Source organism: Dermacentor variabilis, chromosome 5, assembly GCF_050947875.1.
Source record: "Dermacentor variabilis isolate Ectoservices chromosome 5, ASM5094787v1, whole genome shotgun sequence".
In the NCBI taxonomy this organism is placed as follows: Eukaryota; Metazoa; Arthropoda; class Arachnida; order Ixodida; family Ixodidae; genus Dermacentor; species Dermacentor variabilis.
Window position 1 is genome coordinate 99,698,957 of NC_134572.1, and position 13,794 is coordinate 99,712,750.

The following is a 13,794-nucleotide window of genomic DNA, read 5'->3' on the forward strand; positions in this document are numbered from 1 at the left end:
GCTGTCGCATTTATCCAAGTTAGATTCAGGTGGTGCTATTTTTGTGGCAGCTTTGACGTCATCACTGAGCTCCTTAGTCCATTGTTCTATGTCTGCGATTGATCGTTGATGTGTCTTCTCTCGCGTTCTACGAAATAGGTCCCAGTCTACTAATTTGATCTGTCGTTCCTTGGGTCTATTCGGCCCTTCTCTGACGTGTAACTCCAATATGCGGTGGTCACTACCCAAATCTTCCAGTGTGTTGTGCCACGTCGCCTTTTCAATATTCTTGGTAAAGGTTAGGTCTGGGGTTGTGTCCCTGTTTAGCGCCGTGCCTACTCTGGTTGGAGTGGCGGGGTCTGTGACAAGCGTGAGGCCTAATTCTTGCGAGTCGTTCCATAAGTCCCTTCCTTTTGCTCTGGTATATAAGTATCCCCACGTGGTGTGTGCGGCATTAAAGTCTCCTCCTATAACTACCGGATTTTCTCCAGCAAGTCTGAGTGTTTTCTGGAATAGGTTCTTGAATTTGTGTTTATGTAGCATGGGGTTACTATAAATGTTGAGAATAAATAAGCTACGTCCTGTCTTTTTTTGTGGGATGAGTTCCAATAGAATATTGTCAATGTGCGTTATGCCTGTGTTGTGCTGCATGCAAGTTATGTTTCTTTTTACCAGCGTAGTTAATGCCCTGGTGTCCCCTTCGGCATAGCCAAAAGATCTGTATCCTGCTAGCTTTGCAATCCCGTGTGTTTCCTGCAGAATAATGACGTCCGGTGTATCCTTGTCTTTCAAATACTGCTGCAAAACTGACTTTTTGTTTTCGTAACTTCTACAATTCCACTGCCATATCCTGAACCCTTCTTTAGCGCGCCTCATTTCGGGTGCGACCATGGGAGGGAGACGGGAGGTTGGAGAGAAGCTGATCTTATATAATTAGGTGGTTGTGAAGTGGGTAAGGATTGTGGTGCTTCTGACGCAACAGAGGGGAGTCCATTACCTGGTGACTGGTTTGCCTCTAGGATGTCTAATCTACTCATAATTGCTGCTATTGCCTTAGCCATTTCAGTCATCATTGCGTCCCGTTTTTCATTTGACTTTTGTATTTCTGCTAGGCTCTTTTGAATATCGGCTAATGCTTTATCTACCACTGCGTTATCTTGTTTATCACTGATGGCTTGGGCCTTGCGTTTGAGTGGAGGGGGCTCATCCCCTTTGTCCATCTTATTGTCCGGGATTTCAAATGGCTCTTTCGTGCTCGCGTGTGGAGTGGAAGTTACCGGATTTATTTGGTTTTTTCCTTCCTTGAGAATTTTGATTTCATCGCTCATACGAGCTAGCAAAATCCTCAACTGCGCGTTCTCGTGTTTTAGTTGCTTGATCTCGTTATTAATGGCAGTCTCCCCACCAGCCCCCGGGCGCACGCCGTCGACCACGTCTGCCCAGCTCACCGTGTTAGTCTGGTTTGCTGAAGAGGATGTCCTAGTTCTGGACCTGGATCTGGATCGTGTGCCCGGTGTCCTGGAGCCGGACCGGGATAAGGATCTGGTGGTGGATGGAGACCTTGTTCTCGATCTGGAGCGTCGTTCCCTGGCGTTTAGGAGGCCAGGCGTTCCGCGAGACTCTGCTCTGTCTTCTCTTGAGATAGCGTCTTCATGGTCTTCTTGTCGTTCTCGTTGCAATCTGTGCCATTGTCTCTGTTTAACGATGAAGGGCTTTTTGAATTTGGCTTTGCACGTCTTTCGAGTCACCGCAACGGCACTGTGCCAGGTGAGGGGAGGTATAGGGCAAGAGTGGAGGTGGGAGAAGGACAGCCAGGCGCAAGCACTGGCAGAGGCAACAAATGCCACTGAGGAATGCGCCCCGCAAACGGGGAAGTGATACACACAGCTGAGAGCTGTATAGCCACATGATGCGGAGACGGAGGAGTGGAGAACCATGGATCACGCGCGAGGTGGCAAGGAGCGCCCGGGAGAAGGGACAGCGGGAGAAGGGACAGCGAGGGCGGAGTGGATGGTAGCAGTGAGAGTCACCACAACGGCGCTGTGCAGAGGAAGGGGGTGAGAGGATAGGCAAGAACACGTAATCCGGCATTGGAGGACAAGGGGAGAGCAAGAGTCGCGCTGCGCACGAGAGGTGGCAGCAGGAGCATGCGCAGCTAGAGCAGCGCGCCGATGATGACCTTGGTTACAGCAAGGTCGACAGGGACACAAAACGCGAGAACAGGTGCCAAAGAGCTGTGCTCTAAAACTTCAAAAGACTAACGAGCTAAAGTGACTACTGCCAGGGTTTGTTGACTGTGTGTTACCTGTCATGGCAATGAAGAGCTGATAAACACACAGTTTCATAGCCCTGTGTAGGTGTTCTGCAGCCTTGTACATCCTGTCGCACTCATGCACCAATTAGGGTTGGTTGGTGTAGCGGAATCGTGTTATTGGAAAGCCAGTGATGCAAATGCGGATACTTGAGCTCCGTCTGCATGACGAAATGGAAGGGACTACACATTTGAATAGTTAATCGTATATGAAACTGCTAAATTCTCAGTGTGTGGATTCCTAACCACCACCGCTCTATCGTACACTTTTCCAAGTGGCACAATGAAGTTTTTTGAGACAGGTACATTTTTTTAGCTCCATCATTTTTATTCTTTGAGTCCCTATTGGTCCAATGGGAAATAAACTGGCAACTAATTGCTGCCACTCATTGGACTAATTGTACCAATACAAGCCTATTGGTTCTAAACATGGCAAATATATTGGAGCCTATTGGCACCAATACAGACCTATTTTTCCTATCGGTAACCTATAGCTGTCACTTAGCCTCTTGGTGCCCCTAAAAATCAGTTCGTCCTATAAGTGACAAATAACTGTCTCCCATTGGAATCAGTGCAAAATCTATTGCTCTACAAATACATGTCACACATTGAACTCTATTGATATGATAGAATTCAAATAAAATCCATAGAATTCGAATAAATTACCTGTAGGATCCATACAACTCCTCTATTGGACCAATGGAATACTCCACTGTCATTTTTGTGTATGCAGTGAGCAAGAACAATAATGAGAAATGAGGGGATCAATGTTGTAGTTACCACCATATGACTTGGGGTGGGGGGGGGCTTGATACCTTGAGGGTTTCTTAGCAAGCTTCCTGATTCTAAGATCGCATACTATGTGACACATTCAGTTATATGTGTGTTCTGCATTTTTCACTATTTCTATGAGAGCTGCTGGCCAAGATTTTTAGGGCGAAGTTATGAATACTTCAGTACATAAATAGTAGAACCTCATTAAATGAAGTCACATCTAACATGAAAGTATGTTAATAATATTTGATATTCATTATAAGCATATACTTGTTACATGCCACTATCGGTGAGAAAGATTTGATTTACTTAATTATATCCGTGTTCATTATATCAAAGTTTGACTATACCCCTGAAAGTAGACAGAGAGGCTGCTGTTGCTGTAGCTGAATTGGTAGAGCATTTTGCATCTCATGTAGACATTTTAGGTGCAGCTCAGACCAGCAGCAATGTTATATATATTCCTTCACTTTGATGTGCCTTTTGTTTGAGAATATGAAGTCTTCATAAATATAAACATCTGCAATTAGTTGTAATTAAGAAAAAGTAATTTTCCACTATTCCTTCCTTTGCTTCATTGTCTGTTGGCTTCATAATTTTATGTGCATGTCATATGCAAATCAAATCTTTTTTATTGGTTAATAATTGACTGTTGCTATGTGACAGTAGCATACAAGCATCTCCTAGAGCTTGCCCTGTCCAAGAACAATTCCAAGTTCAAATTAATACCGTGGTGTGTTGGGTACATCGTAGTCCAGCAGGGTGGTATAATGAACCTCATTTGAGAGGCCAGTTCTGGCATTTATAAGGTCTCATCCTCCACAAGCACAGAGGAAGAGAGTAGTTTGCACAGTAATAGAGGTGTTCATGTACTTTATGGTGTGAGCCTGTTATATGGACACATGATGACATGCTTCACTCCAAGTTACTAGAGTCTTTGTATTTGTACTTTCATGTCCTGTATGCATCTTGGGTGTCTGGTGTTTCTCACTGTGAGCAACTGTTTAATATCTATGTCACTGAATCCGAAGCTAGACTTGAAAGCTATTTAGTTATCTTGCTGCTGAACATCCAATCTGTGGGAGTTCCTTCGATGCGCCGGCACAGTCGTTGCTGTGCCTCCAGCTCTGGGCTCATTTGATAGTGAGAGGCAACTCCGAATTGCCTGTCCCTTGGCTCTGTGCTGTTTCCCTGGGCGTTGTGTCCGCATCCTGATGCATCACGCTATGCGGCCCTCCGATTAAGTCGTGGGGTATGACATAGGGGTGAAGCTTTTACTGGTTAGCTTTGACTGGTTAGTGTAGCCATGGTGTGCAGGGAGTCAAGCAGCGGGAAGGACAAGCATTGGTCATGAGAGGCAAGCAAGGTATGTGAGCGACCATCTCTTTGTGTCCTCAATGCTCCAACCTTGGGGCATCCACATGCTTTGTCAGGTTGCGTCAGTGTGGCTTTGCTGTATCAATCTGCGCTCCACTCTTGCGGGTAGACGCTGGCGCTTGGTGCATCACATTCTTTGTGTCCGAACTGCCGCTGACCAGATTCAGTGGCGGAAAGCGCCAGGTAGTGTCTGTTAACACATCTCAGCAGGGTGTCGGAGCGAAATGTTTTTGTTCTGGTTTTAGTTCCATTCCACTGATAAATGTTCCATTCTGGTTCTGTTCCAGAATGAAAAAAAAAGAAAAATAGTGATCCGAAACGGTTCATGACGGTTTTAATTTGCATGAAAAAAAGAAGCAAATTTGCATGCAAATTTGAAGCAAGTTAACGATAAAACCATAGTATTTATTTTTATCAATAAGTGAATTCTGAATTCTGATATGCTCAGTGCTATGAGACAAGGCACTGAGCATGATCTCAGAAGCAATGCATCATTGAGCATGCTTGGTGAATTGCAAGACCGCTGTTCTGATAAAGAGAACTTAAACAAACATAAACAAACTATAAAACTTCGGTAACAAAGCATTGTACCTGTAGAACACGAAACGATAAGCTCTTCAGCTTTCAAACCCTGGTTTTTGCTACGCTGCCCATCTGCTAGTGCACTGAGCGGCAGGTTTAGATTAGTGGAGCACTCGACCGGCTATTGCTCGCACTATCCCTGCCTGAGATACGTGCGCTAATGCTGACGTTGCCTGACATCGGTTGTTTCTTATTGCCGACTTTCCCCAAGAAACGAAAACCGATAAAAGTATTCCGGAATAAAATAATAAATAACGTTTAACTTACATTTTCATTCCGGTGAAAAATACCGTTTGTACACTGCATCTCGGCCTGCGTTTACGAATTATTGTTCGACGCAGTGCGGCAACTGCCTTCTTCTGCTGTCGAGAGCAGCGGATGCTGAGTGGTGTATTTTATAGGGTACTGTTCTGGGCAATAAATGCATTAACTGTCCTGGGTGCCGCATTTTCTTGGGAGAGAGAACTCCACGTGTACGGCAAGAGCCCGTCAGGCCTTTAGACTCTATGCTCGAACCTGCAGTGGATCTCCCTCCGAACACTGCCGTGTCGTGTCGGGAAGCCCACTTTTGGGGCACTTTACCAACATTGTGATATGAGATGTAGTGAGCCCACAAGTTATCATACTTGAAATCAAAACAAGCTTATTTAAGCTGAGTGAAGTAGATGTTAGTAACATAACATGCAAGCTGAACATGCAAAATTGAGTGGTGCAGCTGAGATGCTTCTCAAAACAACTTTTTTTTATTACTTGCACTAGAGGTTTCAAAATTCAGCCTATTATAGAATTTTCTATGCAGATTTCAAATATATAATTAGTTTTTATGTAGCTGTTATACTGTTTTGAGTTATGCGATGCACAATGGCAAAATATAGTAATCTTTGCGGGCACTTTTTTATGTACTAAATTTTTACAAAAAGCATTGTGCTGTAGCTTGCTTAGCTCTTTGTAGATCACTAAGTGCCGATATCTAGTCAAACGGCATGCACAATTACTAGAACTATGCAAAAAGATTAGAGCATTTCAACTAATTTTTTTCCTAGATTCCCTGAAATATAACCTTGTACTTTTGCAACTACTGCTGGGAAATATTGCAATTTCAAGTAGGTATCAGCACTGTACATACCTTCAAGAGTATGTATGTTGAATTTCGTTAGTATAAGACAATTCTAAATGTACAAGGTTATTTTCATGTGATTGCAAAAAAATTTGTTGTGAAGTGTCCTAATGTTTTTTTCTTAGTTGCAGTAATTGTAGACGCTGTTTGAATAGGTGTCAACGTTTAGCAGTCTACAGAAACTAAATAAGCTTCAGAACAAAGCTTTTTGTGAAAACTTATTACACAAGAAAATGCCCACAAAATCACTCTGTTTTGCCATGGTGTAGGACATAACAGCTATAGTGGCTACACAGAAACTAATCACATATTTGAAATCTGCTTGTAATGCTCTATAAGTAGGTGGATTTTCAAATCTCTAGTACAAATATTTAAAAAAATGTTTTTTCGAGGAGCGTCTCTCCTTAAGGCTGTTTTACATGGCAAGATTTTCACTTGCTGACATGGCGATTTCCGTTGCTCCATGACTGCCGCAATCATCACAGCTCCCCACGACTGGGTTCCGCCAAGTTGGTCGCGGAGTTGTAGCAGTCAGCGTGATTTTGGGTGGGCCAACAGGAAGGCCCGTTGAAATTGGGGCTGTCTGCTGAAATATATTTTACAACATGTTGTGCCAGTGTCTCTGCAGCTGAGCACTAAGAAATCGTAAAAGTAGAATGCTATTTATGACCACAAAGCATATTACTTGTTCTATTTATAAGTAAGTAGCAACATTCAAACGTATTACTGGTTTCCGTGTTGCATTGTAACAATAGAGGCATGAATACATTAAGAGCTGGAGTCAACCTTGGGTGTTCCTCTGACGGAAATCACGGCGTCACTGATGCATGTGAAAGCTGGCAGCGAAAATCACTCTGTGACATGCGTGGTAGCAACAAATATTTTTGCGCCAGTCGCTGCATGTAAAGCAGTCTTTACGGTGAGCACCGTTATTAGGCTTGACCATGCCACATTCGTATCTTCTACAAGTATTGTGAGCCCACATGCAACCGAAAGTTGCATTAAGCAGCAGTGTGTTAGCAGCAGTGTACATTTCGAAACAGATTGCTGGGGCTCTTCAATATCCAGGTTGCTGAAGTCCTACTGTCAATTATATTTTGGAATATGACTCTCAGTGTGGGTGTTGGCTGGTTGAGCTGGTGGCGACAAACATTGTGGGAGAACTTGTGTTGGGCACAATTTCAGTTGGCATGATTTTCAAGTCCTCTGTTGGTTGAATGCATGGGTGGTCAAGTTAGTGGAAATGCCACAGCTTCTATTCATTCTCATTGCTACAGTAAGGCTTTGTGCTGGATTTTATGTCAAGTGAAATTGAAAGCATTGCAGGAGATCATACTGCCGAGGAAATGGCCATTGGAAGTTATAATGCATTGCTAGTTTTTTTTTCTTTTTTGGCATGCTGCTTATTTCTTCGTCTGTTGCATGTCATGCTGCTTACTGGAGTTCAAATGAAAAAATGGCCTCGGGAAAAATGTGGCACATCTGCCAATTTATGTCAATGCCTTTAGTGGTGTAAAGGCAGAATACAAACTCTGGTTTAACTCTTCCAATTTGTGCTTTTTGCAATATTGACCTTTCAATCACTGTGAATTCCAGGATGTTCTACATATATGTCACTAACATCACTATTTATCTATGTATATATTTGGTAGGCACTTGTGTTAGAAATGTAGTAATCCACCTTGCACAATTGGTTTTCCTGCAACAGCGCAACCACTTTTTTTCCCCTACTTGCAGCTTGTTTCACTGGCGTTAGATGGCTTGACAGGAGCAGTGCAGGAACGTATGAAGTCAGAGCACCAGACAAAGTCAGGTCACATGATGGTCATGACCAACTTGTGGTCAGTTGTTTATCTTGTCATAGGTAAGTCTAGCTACTCTCATCTTACTTACGAACATCATTGAATAATAGAACTTGCACACCCTTACTTTTCAGACTAGGGGTACCACTATGGTATATACATTGCAGGTTGTTCTATATGAAGATTGTAGTACAATATGCACTCCCTTGAAATTTTGTGAGGCAATATGCATGGGAACAATGACACTTCAACACAAATTTTATATGCAAGAAGGCATACTTATCAGTTTAATTTGAGTTAAATTTTTGACTGAGTGTAAATCTTGTTGCGCTATATATTGTGGCATGCATAATACAGCAGCTTAGTGATATTGCGAGTTTATGAAGAAATGCACAACTTTCCCAGAGCAAGGGCTGTGCCCTTGATTGATTACTTTTAAACTTGTGGTTTTTGGCACAATGCCTTCACTCCAAAAAAGAAGTTTACACCCTTTGGTTTGTATTTTGTCCCCAAACAATAATCGTCATCTGTCTTGCCCACATTTCGTTACTTTAACGCTGCGAGCCCAGTACTTCCTAGTCACAAATGGATTGCGCGTTATCAGCTTGACACAGCATTCTCGACAGGAAAGTAACGAGTGCCGAGTTTTCAAGAGGGGAAATGCACAAGCAATGGCAGATGACGATTGTTGTTTGGGGACAATATGAGCCTCAAAGGGTGCAAACTTTTTTTAGAAGGTTGTTGAGGTGGCAGGCATTTTGCCTGCTGGCAGATATGTCATTCAACAAAGCCAGTAAACTTTTGCTGTAAGTGGTATTTGCGGACGTGATTAATCCAGAATACAGCCTGTCATTGTCGTGCCACCTCTACCTCTACAGTATCATTGCGATGCTGAAGGCTGTGCTCTGCAAGGAAGTTTATGAATAGAAATTTCTCGCTGAAGAGCATAATGCATCAGCACACTTAATCATGGACAGTTGGATTGCAAACAAGTTAGGGTTAACCTATGATGTGTTTTGTCATTTCTGCTATCTCCAATACGTATAATGGTGGCATGATTTCCACTTGTGTGCCGAATGCGTTGCCCACATGATCTTTGGTGACTGGATAGTAGTGGTGTGAGATCGTGCCATTCAGTTGTACTTGTAAAAGGTGTTCTTTGTAATTTTCTGGTCCTCTTATTATTTGTCCACAATGGTACTGCCATTAAATAGTCTAAGCCACTGCTGTGAATTTTCAATAGCAGACATACGTTAAGATGGTAGTATATCACTGCCTGGCACTGTGTCGTAGTGTTAAGTTTCTGTCATTGGCACACTGCAATTGGGTTCCACCAAATTGGCTGGGTAAGTGCATGGCCATTGCAGCCATTGAAATCGCTTTCTCTTGGACAGATAGGAAGCTTGTGGTGGCATACCACGTGACAAGAGAAAGTAAAGTGATAGCTGCCATATAAACTTTGAATTATTACATAACATTAATGAGAGCAGCAATCCGGGCAAGTTGGTAATCCATAGCTCAAGTATTATTGTGCAACGAAAAAGACACGGACGTAAGAGAAAAAGAACACACACCAAGTGCAAACCAACCAAAAGTACTCGCGATGCAGACAATAAGCTGTGAGACGCGTTGCACTGCTCTGAAGCTGTACCGAAAAGGTACTGCCTGTAGAGTCGTGCCTGGTGGTTCGACTGGGACCGCAGGATCCTGCAAACTCTGGTGGAATGTCCTGCTGAAGGAAGAAAGCCTCTGAACAGGGAAACCAAGTCCGGAGGAGTGCTCTTCATACGTAGACAAAAGGAGAGCGTCCGTGCTTTGCAAACGTTTGCGGCAATGAGGGATACAGTGGCACAGGGATCATAAGGAACATTTAGAAAAGGGCCTGTGGAACTAGAAATGAACTTAATGAGAGCAGCATGAATACTTGAGTAATGGATTACCAACTTGCCTGGAATGCTGCTCTCAATAATGTTATGTAATAATTTAAAGTTTATATGGCAGCTATCGCTTGACTTTCTCTCCAGGGTTGCGGGTTTGATCCTGGTCGCAGTAGCTGCATGCCAGTGGAGACGGAGCAAACACATCCATGCACCATGCATTGGGTGCACATTAAAGAACGTCAGGTGGTCAAAATTAATCCGAAGCCCCGCAATACAGTATGCCTCATATTAAGATTATGGTTTGGGATGTAAATCCCCAGAATTAATTAAATTACCCGTTCTAATAATATTTATGCTATAAGTAAAAGCAACAAGACAGTTGACTGGGATGGTTCATATGGTGCTTTAATGTCATGCTGCGAAAATGGTTTTCTGTTCGTGATAGAGGAGGTTCATTGTGTTAGATTTCCACACTCATTTCTAATTTCAGCTCAACTATTCACATGGGAGATCTCGGACTTCATACAGTTTATTCAAAAGTACCCAGCACTTCTTCCAAACATACTGCTCTTTACCATCACAGGGGCTCTAGGACAGGTGGGTGAAGTTTGATGTTGTGTCACAAAATATATAATTTGCATAAAGGCTATCTGTGTGTAGTAATAGACCCCTGAATCAACAACTATGTTTATATGAAGAAAAAGAAAAAAGGATAGACATTCACAGCTCTTTGCTAAGCACATTGACATCGCACATAGTCAAGATTTGTGTAATCATTTCTTGTCGCCACATTTCATGTAGCGAGGGTGTATTAATTTAAATTGTACACAGTTCCTTTTAAAAGCAAATGCAGGACATGTTGCCAGTTCCACATTTGTAGTAAGCTATTCATAGACAGACAATAAACTGTCATGAATTACTTATGGCACAAATGTAAGTTGGTCCTCTTACCACTTTACATAAAACATCAAGTGACTGATTTGTCTATACATAGTTTCACTTCATTGCAGGACAGTCTTACCTGTCTTTTGTCTTAAAAAAGGTAATTTACTAAATGGCAAATACCACGGAGGCCTGCTTTAAAGAAAATATGATGTCACGTAATTCAAGAGGCACGCTCGGCATCGTTGTAGCTTTTCATCTTGATTTAGCTACCTGAGAGTATTAAAACATTTGCTGAAAGGCAGTTAGCTGTTCCAGTAGTATTGCCATGCTAATCAAAATGCCATGTTCTTGCTTTCAGACACTGATCTTCCGAACAGTCAGTGAATTTGGGCCACTGCCATGCTCAGTTGTGACGACGACGAGGAAGTTCTTTACAGTTCTCGGGTCTGTGATAATATTTAACAATCCTCTTGGTACACGGCAATGGATTGGTGTGGTGCTAGTTTTTTCAGGTATGTATTGAGTAGGCCAGTTACTGGCCAAGTTCAAGCATGTCACTTATGCTTTACATATTGAAGCAAAACACATGTGACTCTCTTGTCCTACAACTGTTAATTTTTGTTCCTGTACATTTACAATGCATACATTTTATTATCACCTCATGCTCTAAAAGCAAGCTAGTATTTGTTTGTGGTAGCCTGTGCTACACTGAAGTTATTAAACAAAACCACAGCTCCCATTTGACATGTACTGTGCTCACTTCGAATGTGGCACAGCCCACTCCCTCCCATTTTCTTGGTATTTACGGGTATGTAACTGGCCTTATTGAATGAGAACATGTAGACAAGCAGTGCTTTGGCTTTGATCAGTGCTGGCAGTGATGTGGCAAGAGTTAATTTAAACCTTTATGATGAAAAGCACATTAGCATCATGCACGTTGAAATGAAGGAAAATGCAGCTTTGACACTTTCGTCGGATCTTCCTACGAAGCATTTTGCTGATGTTTGTCATGTTGCAGGCAGCGTCAGGTTTAATTTGTTATCAACCTGGTCAGCTTGGTTGGTCCGTGAAGCGCTGTCATGCATAGCAACACTCACGCTAGTTCTCTCGATAGGATCCTGTCTGTCACTGAGCTCATATCGCTGATGTACAACCCAGTCCCTCTAGCTGACATTTCCTGCTGAATTCCCTGCTCCATGCTGTGCAATAATATTTGGCTGACATATTCACAGGAGCCTTGCCTACAGATAGGAACATTTTCTTACTATGTTCAAAAAAGTGTTTCAGGTTTTCAACATAAGGGACCTTAATGAGCTCAGCTTGTCATGAGCAATCTCTACTTTTTGGCTTCCGATGAGTCCACCTCAGCATGGGTATTTCACCACTTTCCAAAGGGTTTCTTGCGGGCAGAGGTTGTCGGACAGTGTTTTTTTCTTCCGTGACAGTGGTAGACATTCTATTGCCACTTTTTTCATTGGATCGGATTTTCCACACTATTCCCAGTCGTGTTTCTCAGTTTTAACCAAGTTATTGAAGCATATCGAGCTAAAAAATTGGCCATTTTGGTAGGTTTTTTTTTTTTTTTTGAGAAAAAGGAACTGCCCTAGGGAAGTTGACTAACCACTGCTCACACTCATGAGGATGAAGAGGATGCTGACAACAAGCTTCCATTTACTCAGTATATGTAATAGAAGTGGCATGATTGTTGTTCTATGCCATGTAATTACTGACTGATAGAATGACATGGCATTCAGCATGAAGGACTGTAGTTCATTGCTGCGAATTGGAAATGCCCATGCGCCCATCCCAGCTATTTTTAACCTCTCTCAGGTGCACAGCAATGTTGAGTTGCTACCCGAGGACAGGAATTCTAATATGTCTGATCGCAACATACCAGTACATTGCCAATTGTGGCAGGCCCACATCCACAGATAACAAATTGTGCCACCTGTGCATTATAAACACCTTTACAAGCTGCTAATTAGGTGACAGATTGTGCGCTCTCCACATCATAATTTTTTGTTCCCTGATACCTGCGTTTTTGAAACATTGGCGAACACTTAAATTACGAGATGTTAATGCTGTTCTCACCTACGTACTCACCTACGGGGCAGTACTCACCTAGGGGCAGAAACCTGGAGGCTTACGAAAAGGGTTCTGCTTAAATTGAGGACGACGCAACAAGCTATGGAAAGAAGAATGATGGGTGTCACGTTAGGGGATAAGGAAATAGCAGATTGGGAGAGGGAACAAACGCGGGTTAATGACATCTTAGTTGAAATAAAAAAAAAAAAAAAGAAATGGGGGGGGGGGGGGGGCGTGGGCAGAACATGTAATGAGGAGGGAAGATAACCGATGGTCATTAAGGGTTACGGACGGGATTCCAAGTCCAAGGAAAGGGAAGCGTAGCAGGGGGCGGCAGAAAGTTAGGTGGGCGGATGAGATTAAGAAGTTTCCAGGGACGACGGACAAGTATGGGAGAGGCCTTTGCCCTGCAGTGGGCGTAACCAGGCTGATGATGATGATGAATGCAGTTCATACCTCATGTGAGCTAGTTTGTTTTTGACACGATTATTTGGCACAGTTTAGTGTCATGGTCTAAATAAAATTGAATGGCGTGATACCTCTCCCGCATTAACACGCTACATATAACTGATATTTGAGCTGAAGGAATGCTTGCTGAATACTTTATGTGGTTTCTTGCAGTCATTGAAATTCTGGGTGTTATAAAGCTCCGAAGTGCTTTCGCATCGTTTCTAGAGCGAGTCTGCTTTCTCTTTTTCAGGGCTAATGGCCGATGTCTACTTCAGCAAGACTAGCAAAGCAAAGAAGTAAATATTACAAAAAGGCCACCACAGGAGTTGCTCATCAAGTGAACACCAAGGTCATAACATCTCATTAGAACTCAATGTTTGTAAATAAGAGCACACATATATTTAATCGGGGGAAGAGTTTTTTTCTGGAAAGCAGTTTTGCATCTTCAAAGCACGGTGTGTTATTTATGGTCTTAAAATAAAAAACTACTAAACAACCTTACCCTTTGTTTTTTAAACTCCGACAAGAGCATTATTAGACTACTTAATGTTC

The 13,794-nt window shown here is 42.6% G+C and overlaps 1 protein-coding gene across 5 annotated transcripts in view; it reads left to right on the forward strand.

Annotated features, from left to right (window-relative positions):
- meigo (Solute carrier family 35 member B1 homolog meigo) overlaps nt 1-13,743 on the forward strand; it is a 35,857-nt gene extending 22,114 nt beyond the window's left edge. For all 5 annotated transcript variants that reach the window (XM_075693191.1, XM_075693193.1, XM_075693194.1 and 2 more), the window contains 4 exons: nt 7,878-8,004; nt 10,313-10,419; nt 11,066-11,219; nt 13,493-13,743. In XM_075693191.1, coding sequence (XP_075549306.1) covers nt 7,878-8,004; nt 10,313-10,419; nt 11,066-11,219; nt 13,493-13,542 — 438 coding nt within the window. In that variant the 3' untranslated portion in view covers nt 13,543-13,743. The remainder of the gene's footprint in view (nt 1-7,877; nt 8,005-10,312; nt 10,420-11,065; nt 11,220-13,492) is intronic.
- The last annotated feature ends 51 nt before the right edge of the window (nt 13,744-13,794 follow it).